Here is a 22904-nt window from a genome sequence, read left to right as displayed (position 1 = left end):
AGCAAATCAAGAGGCCAACACAACTGTGAGGCACTCAGCAAGCACAGGGCAGGGGCACTAACTCAGGCAAGAAGTTGAGGGTAGGTCACAAGGAGGAAGTAGATGATGGGATAAAAATGTTGTAGGCAAAGGAAATGGTATTTTCAAAGGGCTATTGTGCAGAGATATTGTCGAATGAATATATAACTCACCGCCCCGTTTAACCATAATGATAAGGAAGGCCTTGCTCCTCTTAGCCCACTGCCTTCCATGGATGGAGTTTTTTGCTTTTGTTTTTTGCAGGTCCTATGCTCTCATTAAATGTATGTTAAATCAAACTGCATCTTATCTTTCTCTTTATCTGCCTTCTTTGAATCCATCCCTTACCATTGAAGAGAGCAAACGAGTGCCTTCATAGGTTTCCCCATAGCACCAACACTGGTGTTTATAGAAGACTGGGACTTAGTCACTGGGGCACTGGCTGATATGGTTCGAGAACGTTCTCAACGCTTCTGAGACCCAATGATTTTAAAGCATGATGATATTTCTTCATAATTTCCATGTCACAAGTGAGGAGGAAAATGTAACTTCTACAATAGGAAGACACACTAATGATCTCTGCGGAATTCCCAGCAGGTCTCCACACAGTTTCCTCTAGGCTGAGTACCGTGTAACATTTTACTAATAACAACAATTACCAAAGATATTTATTTTGCTTTTATTTTCAGAAAGAGGTATAAATAAAACTTTTGAGGGCTTCAAACATTTTTATATACCGTCCTCACCTATATTCCAGTACACAAACTAAAGCAAAATTTTTTTCTGGCAAAAAATAATTTGCAGATAGTTTAGGCAAGTGTGAAAATCTAGTTAAGAAAAGCGCTTAAAGTGGATAAAGCCAATGAAGAAATAAGGACCCAAATCACACAGGCCTTCGCTATCATGGGGCTTCTGAGGTATTTGTAATAGCAGGTCTTGATGTGCCATTGTGCCTTGGTAGAGCAGTGAAAGCCAGTAGACATTTCCCCTGACGTGCATACTATACATTGTCCCTTTTAGGTTACACATTATTAACACAGCTTTCAAAAGTTTTCTTACCAGTTCTCTGGGTCTCATGTTAAATAGAATTCTTTCTGCATTCTCACTGTCATGTCTACTTTCCATGATGGCCAGCAAAAGCTTGGAGGCATTGTTCTAGAGATACAGATTGAGTTGATACACGTGAAAGGTCTATTTCATGGATTAATGATCCCCTCAATTTGTTTTAATTGAGATTATCAGGACTATTTTTTTAAAATCAAGCAGAATTTAAACTGCTGATTTAGTTTGGCTTATTAACATTTTAAAATAGAGTATTTTACTTTGTTGTTAACACAAAATAAAAATAATCAATATGAGAGATATGTTACAAAGGATATTTTAAATATTGATGAAAAGGAATTTTAAACACAAAATTGAGTTTATATATAATGCATTAAAATCTAATCATATCTTCCTTGACGATTTCCTAAATAGGCATTTCTATGATGAAACTTTAACAAGACACCAGTATCAACGACATATTTCACAAAAATGGCATATAATTTACAAAGAATTCAGCATAATTGTTTTAACATGAAACATTAACACACACTAGCAAATCAAAATTTTAAATAAATTTGAGCAATAATTAGTGAAAATTAATCTATAAAATTCTAAATTCATGAGTTAGAAACAAAATATTTATTGATAACAGTTTACTAGTCTCCCTACATGGTAGTATATATGCAACATTTTTACCATCTGGGTTGTAGAAGAATAATATTTTCTATTTCTGTTTAATAGAGAATAAAAACAGCTTATGTTGCCTTTGGTGTTTTCTAATTTAGTTTATAAATATATTGTCTCAAACATGCTTACATATAGAAATCAAAAATGTTTCTGATACAGCCAATTTATTATCCAAAACGGGTACAACATTGTTATACACCATCTTGCAACACAAAGTACAATATCCTCAACATTTGGAATGATGTTTCTTTTTTTTTTTTTTAAGTCTTTATTGAATTTGTTACAGTATTGCTTCTGTTTTAAGTTTTGTTTTTTTGGCCGCAAGGCATGTGGGATCATAGCTCCCCAACCAGGGATCAAACCCGCACCCCCTATACTGGAAGGTGAAGTCTTAACCACCAGACCGCCAGGGAAGTCCCTGGAATGATGTTTCTTTATACTGTGTTTTCAACAGCACTGCCCTAGAATTGTGGCAAACGGCAAGATGATAAAAATGACCCGGGAGATATTTCTATAGTGTTTTTGTAATATTCACTTAGATAAAAATCTCAACCTCCACACACGCAGAGCCAAATGGCTCTAAGATGCTTCTTAGTGACTCAAAATTAACATCTTATGGGATGAAAACTTAAATTGAATCAGTTGTTTGGTGATGTAGGCATTCACAATACAAATTTTGTTAAAGTTGTGCAAACTAATTACACTGGATATTTTTAATACCAAATTCTACCCAACTATTTTTCTTTCAGAAATACAGCCTATTGATTAAATGGCTAATATTAGTAATGATGATGATAATGTGATGGTGATGATGATACCAACGTCACTAACCCATCCTAAAAAGATGTTAGGATTTTGTGGGAAAGGTAGCATTATTTTTTTCTGTTCCATTTTCAATTTTTACAGATTTGTACTAATCCTAAAATTCCTTTTTTATAACCTAGCATCCCATATAAACAACATACCTAAAAAAATAAGGCTCCAGTATTAGTGGAGAGCTTAGATCCTTAGAGCAATATTAGTTGACCCCATAGAATTGAAAATTAAAACCCTGGCAACGCTAACAGTACTCTCTAATGAACCTCACTCAGCAGGCCCAATACATCATAGCTTAAAAATACATCCAATTTCAGAATGCTATTGGCAATACGGTATTTTTTCTGACCAATCTTTTTCATACTATGTTGGAGGAACAGAAATCTTGTAAATGACTTACTGAAATTTGAATCAATTTGAAGGTACAAGAGCCTATACATGCTAAGAAATCAAGTTTATGTGTGTTAATAGAGGATTTTCTTCCAAAGGAAGCTGGAGTCCTTAGAAGAAAAAACAAACAAACAAAAAACCAAAAATAGTAACAAAAAAAACTACCTATTTATAACTTCAGCACTTTATAGTCCCAGATCAGTTATGAAATATAAATTAAAAGGGACAAGATATATGTATAAGAAAATTCATAAAATGGTATAGTAAATTAGTAAAGTTAAATATACTTAAAATTATAACTGGTTAAGTAATTAAATTTAAGGGTGAATGGTATAAAATAAAACCTTAACATTTTTAATATGGAATCTCTATAATGTTCTGGAGAATTTATAATTAAAAGCATACCACCTATACCTTCTAAAATTTGCCAATATACTATATCATTCTGTCTTACAAACATTGTTCTCATATTGGCCATTATGTATAGCCTCATGGATTCTTTAGAAATGTACACTCATCTCTTTCTTTAAGTAGAAAATTATGAATATTTCAAGTCAAATTCATTCATTTTGTATTTTATATATAACGATCTATCCAACTGTCATATTTTGAAAAGGTATATATAAATTATGCCTAGAAACATAAATGAAATTTTAAATGATCCTTTTTCAAAAAAGATTTCCATTTGAATAGCCAAGAGTATCTTTGTACTGTTAAGTCATACCACATCATTTAATTTAGGTTTTTTTACATAGGTCTGGATTTGTAAATAATCTGTATGCCTATACTTTGAGAAATCCTTCAGTATTTTCCCCCATTAAGTTATGTCAATTAAGAGTGAGACTTAGGGACTTCCCTGGAGGACCAGTGGTTAGACTCCGTACTTTCACTGCCGAGGGCCCAGGTTCAATCCTAGTAGTTGGGGAACTAAGATCCCACAAGCCTCATGGCATGGCCCAAAAAAAAAAAAGAGAGAGAGAGATTTAAAGGTATAGTCTCTAGGTAAATAAAGGATTTAAAAAGCCTGTTTCTTTATGAATTATGGTTAAAAATGAATTCAAGATATAATAATTTTTTCCTAGTAATTCAAATTAAGCTGTCTGTTATATAGGCCTAGGCTGTTTTTACTAAGTGACGCATGAAGCTAATTAGGAAAAGGACGCACGTTCAATCTACATAAGGATCACCTTCTTTCTAATCTATGAAGATAAATACCCAAAGATTATATATATTGCAAATGAAAATAGTGAACTTATCTCTTTGTTTGCTTATTAAGAGCCATTAGCACAATCTCCACGTAAGTAGGATATATATACATAATATATATTCCATTATATATCTAAATCTATATTTAGAAACATAATTATAGAAATATCATTTCTAATCTTCTTGGCCATAAATTTACCCATTAAAAAGTTAAACTTTATTCTCTCTATGATATTGGATCGACCTGTCTTTACAGAAAAATTTTATTTAACCAATGATTTTTAAACCTGTTTAACACTAAACATAGGTGGTCTTTAATAATTCATCTCAATTGAACAGCATGTCTTTATATTTGGGATTATATAGTTTCTTGTGTATATTCATTTATCTGTTTCTACTTGAACAAAAAGTTGAAGAAATGTTTTTCAAAATGCCATTGTGTTCCTGACCTCTGATAAATGGAACTGCTGGGAAGTATGCACATGGTTTAAGTTGAAGCACCTCCTCAAAGGGAGTGTGAAAATGGCTTAGCTTATTTGGGGGAAAAAATAAGATTCTAATATATAATAAAAGAAAACAACTTTTAGAAACTAAAGAGACATAAAACTAAAATGCAGCCCTCCTCTGACATAGTCTCATTAATCGTGACTTGCTGGATAGAATGCTGTAGTCAAGACGAATTAAAAATATATGGGATAGTGAATGTTCAGAACCTTTTGCTCCTCTATATAATGAAAAATAGAAAATAAAAGCAGAAGAAAAGCAGCAAAACAAAGTGTCTGCTTAAAAAAACTACCAGTAAAGTACCCTCCAACTAACATTACCTCAAATCTTATTTGACACTTTATCAGGAATTTAGTGCTCACAGTGCTTTTACTATCCCTCTCTGCCAATTCATTAGTTGAAAATACGATAATACCTTGCTTTTTACAAGACCTACTTGAAGATTTAGAGTCAACTCTGAAAGGGAGTTTTATATAGAGAATGTCACTTCCCCCCCCGAATAGTGGATTTACTCTACCTTTAGTTGAAGCACCAGGTCCATTCGATATTTACCAAGAGGGTTTATGTCATTTAGAATCAAAGCAATGATGATATCAATCCCATTAGATTCATGAGTAGCAATACATGTCTAGGAAACAAAATGTTAATAAAATAACACTTTATTTACCACATAAGTGCACTAGAAGCCATGACATAAAATTACAGAATCACCCTAGCTTTTCAACTTTTAAAATATAATTAAAATTTAACTTTGAGATTAAGTCTAAGATAAGTCAAAGGTTTAACTTTAACTTTTTCTTTTGCATAGACTTTATTCGTTGGTTAGTATTAGTTAAATGGCTTTGTATGAAGAACATAGAGATAGACATTGTATGAAACAGGTATCTTTTCAATGAACCATTTTAATAGAATTTCAAAAAACAATGGTTAAGTAAAACACTCAGTCAATAAATTTTAATATGCCCTTCATTAGAGGAATTCCTTAAATTTAGAATTTTAAGATCTGACCTATCCAGGCTAAAGGAATATTTCTATTTATAAAAGGAATGTGCCCCTTATGCCCAAGGTTTGTAAGTAAACTTTATTGGAAATGATGTAGCAACTTCATTTATCTGCTACTTGATGTTTAATGAGTAACAAGTGATGCTGTTGATCATTCTGGGTGGCAGCAGACAGGGAATAAAGGCACCTCCTGATGTTTTGGAGACTTCTTGTCAATTATGGTGGTTGAGGGAAAAGGTCAGAAGATTCCTTAAACTTAAGTGATTCACAGAGGAATATGACTTGAGAAAAGCTTATAAAATATCCTGAGAGATAAATGTTAGTATTTTGAAGGTTAGGGTCTACTGTGCTAGGACTCCGAATTTAATTCATTTTATAGGACCTGAAAATCAGGAACCTGTGAGTTGGAGTTTGTGAAACTACATCTTACCACACGGCACCCACTGTCAAGGTGTCTGAAAAATTGAAACCCACGTAAGATAAATGAGAAAGAGTAAAATCAAGGTGACTCTGAAAGGACTGTTATTTTTCAGAATGGGCTTCATTTCTCCCTTCATACAAGGAAATTTTTACTCCCCTGACACCCAAGAGAGGTGTTTTCCATCCATCTTCTACATCTCCTGAGGTTCTTCTGATTGTTAAAATGTTTGCTAAACTTAGAGGGAATCAATTTGCAGATCGTTTCCGGAATTTGCTAGCCACTTTCTTTCTTTCCACACACTTCCAGAGCACGGGGTTCATAGTAAGTATATTTCCAGAGCATACGGGATTCATGCTATTTTATTATTAATTTCTACTTTTAGAGATTACCTGATTAGTAAAACACCAAGAGTGGAGAATACCTGTTTTCTGTTATAGATATATATGATTTTAACCAACAACAAAACCAAATCTTTGAATTTGCATATATTTCCTTAACTTTAAATCAACAGTTAGGTTTTCTTGTATTGTTGCCCTAGGAGAGGGAAATATAATACAGAGCAAAATCCACAAACTCTTTCACCATGTCACGTGCATATTACGGGGGGGAAGAAGTATGCCCCTAACAAATTATTTATGTCAATAATTGCGTTTTTGTTCTACATACCTATGTATTTACATGTATGTGTGTGTGCATTTTTGTACATATATATCATATAATTCACAATAGAAAAGCAAATTACTTTTTTCACTTTTCTAATATTAAGCACTGATAGCTGGTCTCAATGGCGTCTTTAAAATTAATATCCAGAAATGTTTGTGACTTGAAAACTCTTCCTTCCAGGGTAGATCCATGCTTGTGATGGTAGCCCTGTAACAATCTGTGTAGATGTGAACAGTCAGTAAATTCCAGGGTGCCCCCCACTTTACTAGTCCAAGTGTTCTACCGTCTACTCCTTCTATGTTTCTGTGATATCCAAGAAAATGGAATCAGAGACAAACACTCTGGAAAAAGGAGTCAAAACTTTGCCCTGGAAAATGTAATACAGTTAAAAGCGCACTCTAGACTAAACCACAAGTCCTCAGTTTTAAGAATGGCCCTACAACGTACAGATTTGGTTACTCTGAGACTCTGGAACACCACTTGATTTCTGAGTCAGAACCTATTCATCAGCAAAATGGGAGCACTACTACATATTTCGTAAGTTTACTGTGAATATGAAGGAGATAATATACACAACACACTGCAGTGGAGCCGAAGAAACCAATGGGAGGTGATGCCACAAATCCTAGAAAGATTGACTAAAGATGAAAACTGATCAATGATGAAAAAACGTATTTTACGTTTTTTGATAACTCTGATTTTTATCTGGAATATTTTCATGGGAATTTCCTTTTATGGTGAAATTAAATTAAAATATGGCATAGTATTTGTTAGTCCATAATTCAGTCTTTGTATGTTTTGTTAGGAAAGTAAAACTATCTGGCAAAGCAAGAAGAAAGATCTTTTATATGCACACAAAGCTTGGCTCCTTCACCAATCTGATCCTTTTGCTGACTGGTCAGAATACTTGTGCGTGAAGGACTGCTTTCACAGTTACCTGATTTTCATGGCATGGGCCCTGGCAATACTCAGTCAAGCTCTCCAGAGTCTGGTTGACCAGCACTACATTCTTCTCATTGATGTAGAGACCCAAGAGGCCCAGGCCACCTGTCGTACTTCCACAAATGCAGTCCAAAAACTGAAGGGTCTCACAGACAAGGTTGTAATTTGTTTTGTTGTTTTGATTCCTCAAGAAATTCTAAAGGCAAAAGAAAGCATACCTGAAGCATTAAAAAAAAAAAAAAATCACTGTGCTAATTGTTTTCAGTTCTCTCCGTATGAGTGTTTTTCTAACTCGAGAGGATCCCCGTGGCAATGTGGGATGGAATTGCTATTTATATGGAAGCATTTGCATTTATTAAATTTCTCCTGGGTTTAAGAAATAAAAGATGCATTTTCCCCCAAGCATCTATATTTATCAGTATGGTTCATAACAAATATTTCTCAACGTCATTGTCTTAAAACTATATACAAAGGGCAAAAACAATAGGTAGTAGGAAAAGGAGAAGGAAAAAAAATGGAAAGAAATTCATTAGGGAAAGAAGAAATCAAATATTCAACTAAATGATCCCTTATAAACAGTGTAGCTTCAAACAGTAAATGATGCAACCATTATGGAGGGCAACTTGGAAGCACCTATAAATATTTTCAGTTAACATACAACTGCAAAGAGGTTCACGGCATACTGCTTATAACAGCCCCAACTGGAAACCGCACCATACCCACCCATCACAAAGTGACTGATTTAAAAAATAAATGTACATCCAAACACTGGAATATACTGAAGCTATAAGAACGAGGTACTTCAATATGTACTGATATAAACATAATCTAGTAATAAGTAGTTTAGTAATAAGATATATTACTAAATGATAAAAGTAAGTGAGGACCATTATATTGTGTGTGTATTTTTTAAAAGGTTTACATGTACAGATCAGTATGCTTATATATACATAAAAATTTCTGGAAGGAAATACAACCTATCAGAGTGATTTCGAGACCTTGCCCGCTTGCTGACAGCTGCGGTCCAGTAGCGGGAGCAGTCGGGGCCCTGCAGGAACCGTATCAGCAGCCAGCGGTGGACCCTCTCTAGAACCAAGTCTAACGAGAGATTATGCATTCTGTCCAGTCAATGCAATGGATAAGCATCCCCACGGTCTCAGTGCTCCTGCTAGAGGTGAGACGTTACCGCAAACTATATGACAGCATAGAGGAGTTTCCATACGTATTGCTGAGGGAATAAGAATCTTATCGATCTTCTTTAAAGAACCAACTTCTGCAGAGGGCAGACAGCAGAAGCAAGAACTACAATCTGCAGCCTGTAGAACAAACACCACATTCACAGAAAGAGAGACAAGATGAAAAGGCAGAGGGCTAGGTACCAGATGAAGGAACAATAAAACCCCAGAAAAACAACTACATGAAGTGGAGATAGGCAACCTTCCAGAAAAACTATTCAGAATAACGATAGTGAAGATGATCCAGGACCTTGGAAAAGGAATGGAGGCAAAGATCGAGAAGATGAAAGAAAGGTTTAATGAAGACCAAGAAGAATTAAAGAACAAACAAACAGAGATGAACAATACAATAACTGAAATGAAAACTACACTAGAAGGAATCAATAGCAGAATAACTGAGGCAGAAGAACGGATAAGTGACCTGGCAGACAGAATGGTGGAATTCACTGCTGCAGAACAGAATAAAGAAAAAAGAATGAAAAGTAATGAAGACAGCCTAATGTTACAACATTAAATGCAACAACATTCACATTATAGGGGTCCAGAAGGAGAAGAGAGAGAGAAAGGACCAAAGAAAATATTTGAAGAGATTATAGTCGAAAACTTCCCTAACATGGGAAAGGAAATAGCCACCTAAGTCCAGGAAGTGCAGAGAGTCCCATACAGGATAAACCCAAGGAGAAACACACTGAGACACATACTAATCAAACTGGCAAAAATTAAAGACACAGAGAAATTATTGAAAGCAGCAAGGGAAAAAGGACAACATAGAAGGGAACTCCCATAAGGTTAACAGCTGATTTCTCAGCAGAAACTCTACAAGGCAGAAGGGAGTGGCATGATATACTTAAAGTGATGAAGGGGAAGAACCTACAACCAAGATTACTCTACCCAGCAAGGATCTCATTCAGATTTGATGGAGAAATCAAAAGCTTTACAGACAAGCAAAAGCTAAGAGAGTTCAGCACCACCAAACCAGCTCTACAAAAAATGCTACAGGAACTTCTCTAAGTGGGAAACACAGAGAAGAAAAGTACCTACAAAAACAAACCCAAAACAATTAAGAAAATGGTCATAGGAACGTACATATCAATAATAACCCTAAACGTGAATGGATTAAGTGCTCCAACCAAAAGACACAGGTTTGCTGAAGGGATGCAAAAACAAGACCCATATATATGCTGTCTACAAGAGACCCACTTCAGACCTAGGGAGACATTCAGACTGAAAGTGAGGGGATGGAAAAAGATATTCCATGCAAATGGAAATCAAAAGAAAGCTAGAGTAGCAATACTCATATCAGATAAAATAGGCTTTAAAATAAAGGATGTTACAAGAGACAAGGAAGGACACTACATAATGATCAGGGGATCAACCCAAGAAGAATATATAACAATTATAAATATATATGCACCCAACATAGGAGCACCTCAATACATAAGGCAACTGCTAACAGCTGTAAAAGAGGAAATCGACAGTAACACAATAATAGTGGAGGACTTAAACACCTCACTTACACCAATGGACAGATCATCCAAAATGAAAATAAATAAGGAAACAGAAGGTTTAAATGACACAACAGACCAGATAGATTTAATTGATATTTATAGGACATTCCATCCAAAAACATCAGATTACACATTCTTCTCAAGTGCACACAGAACATTCTCCAGGATAGATCATATTTTGGGTCACAAATCAAGGCTCAGTAAATTTAAGAAAATGGAAATCATATCAAACATCTTTTCTGACTACAACACTATGAGATTAGAAATCAATTACAGGGAAAAAAAACGTAAAAAACACAAACACATGGAGGCTAAACAATATGTTACTAAATAACCAAGAGATCACTGAAGAAATCAAAGAGGAAATCAAAAAATACCTAGAGACAAATGACAACGAAAACATGACGATCCACAACCTATGGGATGCAGCAAAAGCAGTTCTAAGAGGGAAGTTTATAGCTATACAAGCCTACCTCAAGAAACAAGAAAAATCTCAAATAAACAATCTAACCTTACACCTAAATGAACTAGAGAAAGAAGAACAAAGAAAACAATACCAAAGATCAATAAAACTGTAAGCTGGTTCTTTGAGAAGATAAACAAAATTGATAAACGATTAGGCAGACTCATCAAGGAAAAGAGGGAGAGGACTCAAATGAATAAAATTAGAAATGAAAAAGGAGAAGTTACAACAGACACTGCAGAAATACAAAGTTTCCTAAGAGACTACTACAAGCAACTCTATGCCAATAAAATGGACAACCTGGAAGAAATGGACAAATTCTTAGAAAGGTATAACCTTCCAAGACTGAACCAGGAAGAAGTAGAAAATATGAACAGACCAATAACAAGCAATTGAAATTGAAACTCTGATTAAAAATCTTTCAACAAACAAAAGTCCAGGACCAGATGGCTTCACAGGTGAATTCTATCAAACATTTAGAGAAGAGCTCACACCCATCCTTCTCAAACTCTTCCAAATAATTGCAGAGGAAGGAACACTCCCAAACTCATTCTATGAGGCCACCATCACCCTCATACCAAAATCAGACAAAGATACTATAAAAACAGAAAATTCCAGACCAATATCACTGATGAATAGAGATGCAAAAATCCTCAACCAAATACTAGCCAACAGAACCCAACAACACATTAAAATGATCATATACCATGACCAAGTGGGATTTATCCCAAGGATGCAAGGATTCTTCAATATATGCAAATCAATTAATGTGATACACTATATTAACAAATTGAAGAATAAAAACCATATGATCATCTCAATAGATGCAGAAAAAGCTTTTGACAAAATTCAACACCCATTTATGATAAAAACTGTCCAGAAAGTGGGCATATAGGGAACCTACCTCAACATAATAAAGGCCATATATGACAAACCCACAGCAAACATCATTCTCCATGGTGAAAAACTGAAAGCATTTCCTCTAAGATCAGGAACAAGACAAGGATGTCCACTCTCGCCACTATTATTCAACATAATTTTGGAAGTCCTAGTCACAGCAATCAGAGAAGAAAAAGAAATAAAAGGAATACAAATTGGAAAAGAAGAAGTAAAACTGTCACTGTTTGCAGATGACATGATATTACACATAGAGAATCCTAAAGATGTCAACAGAAAACTACTAGAACTAATCAATGAATTTGGTAAAGTTGAAGGATACAAAATTAATGCACAGAAATCTCTTGCATTCCTATACACTAATGATGAAAAATCTGAAAGAGAAATTAAGGAAACACTCCCCTTTACCATTGCAAGAAAAAGAATAAAATACCTTGGAATAAACCTACCTAGGGAGACTAAAGACCTGTATGCAGAAAACTATAAGACACTGATGAAAGAAATTAAAGATGATACCAACAGATGGAGAGATATACCATGTTCTTGGACTGGAAGAATCAATATTGTGAAAATGACTATACTACCCAAAGCAATCTACAGATTCAATGTAATCCCTATCAAATTACCAATGGCATTTTTTACGGGACTAGAGCAAAAAATCTTAAAATTTGTATGGAGACACAAAAGACCTGGAAAAGCCAAAGCAGTCTTGAGGAAAAAAAACGGAGCTGGAGGAATCAGACTCTCTGACTTCAGACTATACTATAAAGCTACAGTAATCAAGACAACATGGTACTGGCACAAAAACAGAATCATAGATCAATGGAACAAGAAAGAAAGCCCAGAGATAAACCCATGCACCTATGGTCAACTAATCTATGACAAAGGAGGCAAGGATATACAATGGAGAAAAGATAGTCTCTTCAATAAGTGGTGCTGGGAAAACTGGACAGCTACATGTAAAAGAATCAAATTAGAACACTCCCTAACACCATACACAAAAATAAACTCAAAATGGATTCAAGACCTAAATGTAAGACTGGACACTATAAAACTCTTAGAGGAAGACAAAGGAAGAACACACTTTGACATAAATCACAGCAAGACCTTTTTTGATCCACCTCCTAGAGTAATGGAAATAAAAACAAAAGCAAACAAATGGGACCTAATGAAACTTGAAGGCTTTTGCACAGCAAAGGAAACCATAAACAAGATATAAAGACAATCCCCAGAATGGGAGAAAATATTTGCAAACGAATCAATGGACAAAGGATTAATCTCCAAAATATATAAACAGCTCATGCAGCTCAATATTAAAAAAAATACAACCCAATCCAAAAATGGGCCAAAGACCTAAATAGACATTTCTCCAAATAAGACATAGAGATGGCCAAGTAGCACATGAAAAGCTGCTCAACATCACTAATTAGTAGAGAAATGCTAATCAAAACTACAATGAGGTATATCACCTCACACCAGTTAGAATGGGCATCATCAGAAAATCTACAAACAACAAATGCTGGAGAGGGTGTGGAGAAAAGGGAACCCTCTTGCACTGTTGGTGGGACTGTAAATTGATACAGCCACTATGGAGAACAGTATGGAGGTCCCTTAAAAAACTAAAAATAAAATTATCATAGGACCCAGCAATCCCACTACTGGGCATATACCCAGAGGAAACCATAATTCAAAAAGACACATGCATCCCAATGTTCATTGCAGCACTATTTACAATAGGCAGGTCATGGAAGCAACCTAAATGCCCATTGACAGACGAATGGATAAAGAAGATGTGGTTCATATATACAATGGAATATTTCTCAGCCATAAAAAGGAATGAAATTGGGTCATTTGTTGAGACGTGGATGGATCTAGGTACTGTCATACAGAGTGAAGTAAGTCAGAAAGAGAAAAACAAATATTGTATATTAACGCATATATGTGGAACCTAGAAAAATGGTACAGATGAACCGGTTTGCAGGGCAGAAGTTGAGACACAGATGTAGAGAACAAACGTATGGACACCAAGGGGGGAAAGCTGCAGGGGGATGGGGGTGGTGGTGTGATGAATTGGAAGATTGGGATTGACATGTATACACTGATGTGTATAAAATTGATGACTCATAAAAACCTATTGTATAAACAAACAAAAATATAGTGATTTCATGGGGGAATAAACCTGGTGAAAGTGTAAGCAAAGATGGAAACTTTTATTTTATTTTAATTTATTACTTATTTTCACTAATTTAATTTACTATTTAATTCATTTGAATTCATTTCTACCATTTGTTCTTTTTCCTTTTAGTTTGCATTTGTGACTTTTTTCCAATTTTTTGTATTGTGGCAAAATATACATAAAATTTACTCTTAACCATTTTTAAGTGTACACAGTCCAGTGGTATTAAACATATTCATAATGTTTAGCTACCATCTCCATCATCCATTTCTATAACTCCTTTCATCTTTGTAAAACTAAAACTCTACACCTATTAACAACTCCCCATTCTCCCTCTCCCTAGCCCGTGACAACCACCCTTCTACTTTCTGTCTTCATTATTTTGACTACTCTATCTCATACAAGTGGAATCACACATTATTTGTCTTTTTGTGTGCCTTATTTCACTTAGTATAATGTCCCCAGGTTCATACATTTTGTAGCGCATGTCAGAACTTCCTTCCTTGTGAAGGCTGAATAATATTATATTTTTTGTATACACCCCATTTTGTGTATCCATTCATCTGTTAATGGACACTGGGGCTGCTTGTTCATATTAGCTATTGTGAATAATTCTAACGCTTATTCGTATTAAAACAAAACTCTTTTATAAGTAGCATTTTCCAAATTGTTTGATCCCACATTCCTATTAGTAAAATGTTTGATCAGACACTACACATCCACTTCCCACATGGACAGACCACATGGGTCAGCATAAGTGCACAGGCACACATAAGTATCTTCCCTCTGCAAAGAAAGCTTCTGGTCTTTGCCTGCTGACAGCTCTGCAGCAGCTCTCTCCAAGTTGTGGTGGGGTGGTCCACAAGAGTCATGGCGTCCGCCATTCATTAATTCCTGAGGGTCTCATCTCCTTGGAGGATATTCAATCCAATTAATATGAATCTAACCTCTCTTACCAATTCAGAACACCTGCACTTTAGATGCTTACTCAGAAACACAGCTTCAAACTCTGCTGTCGCTCTAATACTGGATTTGTGCTCTTAGAAATGACGTCACCATTCATGTGGTTTTTCTATGGTGACAAATGATGCCCAAAACAAAGGGGCCAAAATTCCTAGGCACACCTAAGTTCATCTATTTGACAACAAAAAATGTACCAAAGAAGATGTAAGGCCAGGATTATATTAATTTACAAAGGTTCACAAAACCTTCACTGTTGTAAAAAATCCTCTTCCCCAAGTAAGTCAATGAAGTTAGAACACTCCCTCACACCATACACAAAAATCAATTCAAAATGGCTTAAAGACTTAAATATAAGACATAACACCATAAAACTCCTAGAAGAGAACATAGGCAAAATATTCTCTGACATAAATTGTAGCAATATTTTCTTAGGTCAGTCTTCCTAGGTAAAAGAAATAAAAGCAAAAATAAACAAATGTGATCTAATCAAACTTATAAGCTTTTGCACAGCAAAGGAAACCATCAACAAAATGAAAAGACAACTTACAGACTGGGAGAAGATATTTGCAAACGATACACTGACAAGAGATTAATTTCCAAAATATATAAACAGCTCATACAACTCACTATCAAAAAAGCAAACAACTCAATTGAAAAATGGGCAGAAGACCTAAAGAGACATTTCTCCAAAGAAGATGTACAGATGGACAACAGGCATATGAAAAGATGCTCAACACTGCTAATTATTAGAGAAATTCAAATCCAAACTACCTCACACCAGTCAGAATGGCTATCATCAAAAAGTCTACAAATAATAAATTCTGGAGAGGGTGTGAAGAAAAGGGAACCCTCCTACACTATTGGTGGGAATGTAAATTGGTGCAGCCACTATAGAAAACAGTGTGGATGGTCCTTAAAAAATAAACATAGAGTTACCATATGATCCAGCAATATCACTCCTCGGCATATACCCAGAAAAGACAAAAACTCTAATTCAAAAAGATACACTTACCCCTATATTCACAGCAGCATTATTTACAATAGCCAAGACGTGGAAGCGACCTAAGTGTCCATCAACAGACACATGGATAAAGATGTAACACATACACACACACAGACACACCCTGGAATATTACTCAGCCATAAAAAAGATTGAAACAATGCCATTTGCAGCAACATGGATGGATCTAGAGAGATACCACTTATATGTGGAATCTAAAAAAATAGTACAAATGAACTTATTTACAAAACAGAAACAGACTCACAGACAGAAAACAAACATATGGTTACCAAAGAGGAAGGGAGGAGGAGGAGGGAAAAATTAGGAGTATGGGATTAACAGATTCACACTACCATATATAAAGTAGATAAATAATAGGGATTTACTGTATAGCACAGCGAACTATTCAGTATCTCATAATAAGGTATGATGGAAAAGAATTTAAAAAAGGAAATATATATATATGAATCACTTTGCTGTACTCCTGAAACTAAAACAATATTGTAAATCAACTACACTTCAAAAGCAAAAAAAAAAAAAAATCCTCTTCTATATTAACTCTGTTTCTAATGAAGACATACAAAGATACTCTGTATCCTCACTCAAGAAATATGAACTGAGTTGGGAATGATGAAAGCCTCCACAGTCTTATAAAACCATGAAAGATACAGATGAGGCAAATGTGACCTTACTTGACAAATCCCAGAGTCCTAAGGTTAGATGATACCCACTGAGGCTAAAGAGATGTGAGTTGAAAATGCAAAGAATGATACTGTAGGAGCCTGATTTTTTTTCATGCATAAAGGAATTTTCCTCTCATTTTTCTTCACTTAGATACCAAAATTTCTTCCATTTCAGAAGAGCACTGTTGTTTTTATTATTTCTCCCAAACTCTCTCCAAAACTACTTGTTAGTTTTATTTGAATTACCTATAATCATAGGCTGTACGCTCAGCTTTCACACAAAATAGAACAAATACCTGCAGTTCCCGGTTGTGATTCTCACAGAGTAACTGAAGAAATCTCAGAATCGGCTGCATGATGGCAATGGCAGGACTCATTGTTACTTCCTCTGCAGACTTTTCCTCAGCGTTTCCCGCTTCTGATCCTGGGCACATGATGTCTATTTCTGGATCCATTTCTCTTCTGTACACACAGTATGCTTTGGATGTTGCCGAAGAAGCTTCTGTTAATTGCCCTTTCATTCCCTCTTTTAAATGTAATGATGAATCTCTTACTGAAAATAAAGCAGTATTCTTATATTGATGAATGAACTTCCTTTTGCTAATTAAAAAAAAAGACAGTTATCCAAATTCTCTAACAATTGAATTTAAAATCACCTGACGGGCTTCCCTGATGGTGCAGTGGTTGAGAGTCCGCCTGCCAATGCAGGGGACACGGGTTCGTGCCCCGGTCCGGGAAGATCCCACATGCCGTGGAGCAGCTGGACCCGTGAGCCATGGCTGCTGAGCCTGTGCATCTGGGGCCCGTGCTCCACAATGGGAGAGTCTATAGCAGTGAGAGGCCCGCGTACCGCAAAAAAAATAAAAAATAAAAAAAAATAAAATAAAATCACCTGACAAGAGGTGCAAGAATTTCCCAAAAAGAATCTGAGGTAGCAACTAAAAATTTAACTTTGCACTGGGATATTAAAAAAAAGATCTTAATGCTTAGCCAATTTTAGAAGGGCTCCTGTCTTTCTGATAAATATAAAATGTCAGAGTTCTTGAATACGAGAAGGTGGGAAAATAGGGCAAACTTCAAAAATGTTAATATTTAGATGATTTGTATTTACTACACTGATGACTTCATTATTCCAAATATCAAAAATCTTTCATAGAGTTTAGTGCTGTAATTCCTGTTCTTACAGTTTAAATTTCATGAACATTCAGGTTTGGGCAGTTGTTCTTTACCATACATTTCACAATGAAATCAAACATTCTCATGTCACTTGTTGGTTTGCACTGATAACTCTTTGCTTGAGCTTGGCCCTACAGAGCTCTTTCAAGGTCAACCCCATGACCACAAAAATTCAAGGATGGAGTTCCATAAACAGAGTCACAGCTGGAATAATTAGACTAAGACAAGTGAGATGAAAAACATAAGAGAGATCTAAAAACTGTGTTACCCCTCTTTTCTCTCACTCTATTCTCCCCAATACTCAACTATTTCTTTACCTCTCATTCGTGGGCCAGATGTCATCAATTCGTTGTCATCATCCCTTTTTTTGTTACCTAAGTCTATGGTATTAACTGTCACTGTTGATCTTATCTCTTTCTGAGCAGCCTTCATTCGGTCATAGAGAACTTTGAAGAATTTTTCTGACTTTTTTTGTTCATGCAACTGCTGGTAGAAGGAATACTGCAAGAAAACATATTTTAAGACATCTATACCCAAGGGGAGAAAGTAATGTTTTTACGTTTGAAATAAACATAAGCATTATGGATAAAAGTCTATATTTAATGTGCTGCCCATGATTATTTCATAAACTGACAGCTTTGCTAGTCTCCTGTACTATTTACTGTGTCCTAATAATAGCTTGTATTTGCTTAGCACTTTCCACTAAAATCCAACATAATTTCATGTTACTGAATTCATCTCTACTGATTATTTGTTTTAAAATTTTACAAAGGTACCGTAAGAAGTGGTATGCAAAGAGCTCTTTGATTTTTATATTATTATGAAGTCATGTTTTGATTCAACACGTATTTATTGAGGGCCTACTATATGCCGGGTCCCATGCTACGAAGGGATAGAACAAACAGGGAAAACAACTACAGTCTCTGCCCTTGTGAGTTTGTAATCTAGCATGGAAAACAACCACTAATCTGATGGTAAATGTGAGTCTACAAAGAGTTATTTTTCTCTTTGTCTAAATTATAGTACATTTAATTTAGAATGTGTTACCATGGCAGCCTCACTCACAGGAACCCACTGATAAGTAGGCACTAAATTCTTTTGGTACTTTATTAGATACGTTGCTTTGCATGGGGTCTAGGGCAAGCCCATCCTAAAATGTATAAAGTGAATTCTGCTTTAGAGTAAATAATGATGTAGAAAGGATTCAACACCCCAAGTATGATAAAACATATCTCACGGAGAGGTGGAAGTACTGAAACTTGAGAATATCTGCCCTCATCATGGTCTGCTTAATGACTTCAGGAAGTAACCAAAGAGGTAGGAGATGGGAAAGGTGATACACTCCAGAGAAGTCAGGATTCACACTGGGTGGGGAAATTGTAAGTTATTAAGACTAAAACCTTGGAATAGATGCAATGCAAACAAGAGAAAGTAAAAAAAAAATTAATAAAGATAATAATTCCAGGAACTGTGCTGATAAAAAAGAGTTATATAACCTTGATGACAGACAACGGGAAGAAAACATCTGAAGAAATAATGACTTCCAGATCAACTAGAATTGACCATAATCCAATATATCTAAACAGTCAATTTTGGGGAGTTTGGCTCCTGCAGATATGCTTTCCTGAAAGAATGCCTGAAACCATGACTCATAGGTCCTTGAACTTATAGGTGAGACTCTAATGACATCAGGCCTTGAAATGGATGCCTGTCCTTCAATTTGTGATGTGGGCAAGGCATATTCTCAAAGTGTTTCATGAAGTCTTACAAGTTGGCTTCATACCTACAAGGGGGAAGCTCTAAGCAGAGGGCTAGCAACAACTCAAGAAAGCAGGCCAAAAAGCCACAGTAACCATAGCAACCACAGTGAAACAGTCAAGCTGGTTCTGTTAATTCAAAGGATAAATTCAGCATTCAGAGACCTCTATGGTCCCATAAATTAAGCTGATGCTTGAACCCTAATATTTTCAATATAATGGGGTTAGAAGGTAGAAAGGGATTCCTATATATTAATGAGGAAGTTATAGAACTTTGTGGTTCTATTAAAACAAAGTTTTTATAATTTATGTTGTTCCTTGACATATATTATCTCATTGATTCTTTCAGTGCAACTGTGTGATGAACACGCTATCCTTATTTCCATTTTGCAGATCAATAAAATATGGTTTGGTGAATGTAAACGACTTGCCCAATATTATATAAGTAGTAAGTGGGTAGAGCTAGGATTTAACTCCAGATTCTCTGACTCTAAATCACTAAATTTATAAAATAACCCCTGAAGCTCAAAATATCAGATGATTTACATAGACTTTTAAAAACCAGGGCTCTATAAAGCTGAACAGTATGATTTTAATAAAGATAAACAGTATGTTTTTTATATGTGTATATAATCTCAACAGGCAGCATAACGATTTACCTCACAAAAGAGGTGGGCTTTGACTGGGGAAGCATCTCCATGAGTTTCAGAGTATAAGAGGAAACTCTAAGGTTTTGGGGGGAGCCACGGGTGATAGATAAACAGATCTATGTGACAGAGGAAGGACTTTCCCCCAAGAAGGGGGTGGGGGAGACTAGAAATGAGAGGACAGAGAAGAGAAATGAAGTGAGGAACCAGAGAGATGAAGTAAGACCAGGGCGTGACGCACGGTGATCAGCCAGGGAAACTTCCTAGGAGTGAGGCGGTAGAAGGATATTTCAGAAAGGAGATGTCTGTAGTGGTTAACAGCACAGACTCTGGAGCCAGTCGGCACGGGTTCCAATCCTAGCTTGATCTCTAACTAGCTATGTGAGTTTAGGTGTATCTCAGATTCTTCTTTGTAAAGATGAGATAGGACACAAGCTCCTGCACAGATTGCTTGTGAGGATTAACCAAGAATAGCACTTGGTGGAGGTATTATGTTCATTGTTGCTATTATTAGCGTGCAATTTGAAGTTGTAATCTAACCACCTCCTCTACCCTCCCCCTCAACCATTCTCTAATAAAGTACATTAAACAGATAAATTGATTTATGTAGCTAGGAGGATAGAAATTAAGGAAGGGGTCAGATTCCTACCTCAGGGCTACAGAACCTGCCAAGTGCCAAGACAGCCCATGAACTGATAAGAAAGCAAGACATTAGTGGCCAGCAAGACTATGAGAATGTAACCCCTCCTGGATTTTGGCAGAAGTCTTGGGGAGGGCAAGGATTCAAGTTGACCTCAACTAGACCTCTTAGGGCCAGGAGCACACAGTTGACATCTGGGTTACACAACGATGTAGGTAAGTGAGAAACCCGAATCGTGTAAGGCTGGTAAATGAGACTGTCATAACCCATCTTAAAAGAAGGTTTTCTTCTACAAAAATCATTGAATGCTATCCACATCGACAAATATTTGTTGAACGGCTATAAAGCATCATAGGTATAAAGAACAAGACATGATCCCCTACTTTAAAGAAGATGACATTTAACTGGAGAGACAGGATGTCATATAAATAACAATCAAACAAAGCTGCACAGGCAAAGTGCCAAGTGAGCATCAAAGAAACAAATGCTATGGGAGCTCAGATAAAGGACCGGTCCCAACGGCCCCAACCAGACAGGGAAGACTTTGTGAATGAGATAGAATTTGATTCGGACCATTCATTCATAGAGCCATTCAATCCTGAACATTTATTGAATCCCTAGGCTGGGCCAGCCATGGTGCCAGACACAAGGGATGCAAAGATGGAAAACATGTGGTCTCAACCTCTAAGGAATCATAGCCTGATGAACTCATGAAGAGGCACAATAAAGTGGTAGAAATGCTACTGAAGGGCCTCCCTGGTGGCGCAGTGGTTGAGAGTCCGCCTGCCGATGCAGGGGATACGGGTTCGTGCCCCGGTCTGGGAGGATCCCATATGCCGCGGAGCGGCTGGGCCCGTGAGCCATGGCCGCTGGGCCTGCGCATCCGGAGCCTGTGCTCCGCAACGGGAGAGGCCACAACAGTGAGAGGCCCGCATACCGCAAAAAAAAAAAAAAAAAAAGAAATGCTACTGAAGATGTCTGCAGGATAGAGCAGAAGTGTACAGTACCTAGTGGACAATTCTGCCCAGTGGGACACAGGATCAGAAAAGGCTTCCAAAAGAAGTTCATGAGTTGAGTCCTTGAAGAGGAGAAAGTGACATGAGAAACGGCACAACACATCTAAGGAACTACAAGAGCTTAATATAGCTGGTGCACAAGAGAGAGGATGGGGGAGGGGAGAGATGGAATAAGAAAGGAAAGATGGAAAACTTGAAGAGATTAGATCACGAAGGATCGTATGGACTACGGTAGAGTTTGCCTTTATAGGAAAGTGACTGATTTTAAGCAGGAGAATAACGTGTGTTTTGGAGAGATATCTTTAGAGGTAACATGATTTTTTTTTTTTTTAGTGTTTAATTAGATGTGGCTTCTACTTGCCATGAAGAGGGAAAATGGATTCTGGATTTTCCAATTAGTTGTAAGCATCGTTTCCTTCCTGACCAAGGCAAACCTAGAAATATCAGATGAGTGAGCGGCAGGGCTGGGAGGATGATGCCTGTTCCCTGGGAACACTTCCCAGCTCTGGGGATCACACATCGAGCGAGCTCTGCCTTTAGGTGTGGGGGGAGTCCAGGCACAACTTGGCAGGCATTTCAAAGTGAAACACGTGCCTTCTGGAAGCAGTGGTCTGATCCTGCATGCAAGTGAGCACACCACTCACTGGAGCACAGCACTGAATAGATGAACGATGACTCTCAAGTCACCCCTCCTGAGGTGAGTGAGCAAACAGAATGAAGAAAGAAGACATGGTTCTTCTCTCCCCACACCAGTGAAAGCAGGGAGAAGCAGCAGGGTAACACACACCGGGAGATCTGGGGCAAAAGGGAAAGGTAGAGTTCTGAGCTTCTGAAGAAGTATCTGAGATGGGATGGGTGGGGAATGTTATGGGAACTTGTGTTAATGCCAAATACTGTGCGAGGAGTTTATATATATTACCTCATTTAATTAATGCACTTAATTCTTTTTCTTCTACATTTAATTCTTTGATGAGTCAAAATGTTGTCCTAATTTGCTGAAAGTAAGCCTAAAATTTCCCTAAGCAAACCAGAATTTCTGGTGTCCTGTTA

General features: G+C 36.5%; 1 protein-coding gene across 1 annotated transcript in view; it reads right to left on the bottom strand.

Annotated features, from left to right (window-relative positions):
* ITPR2 (inositol 1,4,5-trisphosphate receptor type 2) overlaps positions 1–22904 on the bottom strand; it is a 540309-nt gene that overhangs the window by 146256 nt on the left and 371149 nt on the right. Inside the window, exons 40-44 of the mRNA XM_082634919.1 lie at positions 18112–18295; positions 16915–17171; positions 7689–7889; positions 5183–5293; positions 1078–1173 (exon numbers count right to left, since the gene is read on the bottom strand). Of these exons, the coding sequence (XP_082491045.1) occupies positions 1078–1173; positions 5183–5293; positions 7689–7889; positions 16915–17171; positions 18112–18295 (849 nt within the window). The remainder of the gene's footprint in view (positions 1–1077; positions 1174–5182; positions 5294–7688; positions 7890–16914; positions 17172–18111; positions 18296–22904) is intronic.

The sequence above is a fragment of the Mesoplodon mirus genome (assembly GCF_964341445.2).
Source record: "Mesoplodon mirus genome assembly, chromosome: 11".
NCBI lineage: Eukaryota > Metazoa > Chordata > Mammalia > Artiodactyla > Ziphiidae > Mesoplodon > Mesoplodon mirus.
The sequence above is the reverse complement of the archived record's forward strand: the minus strand, read 5'-3'. Positions and strand labels throughout refer to the sequence as shown.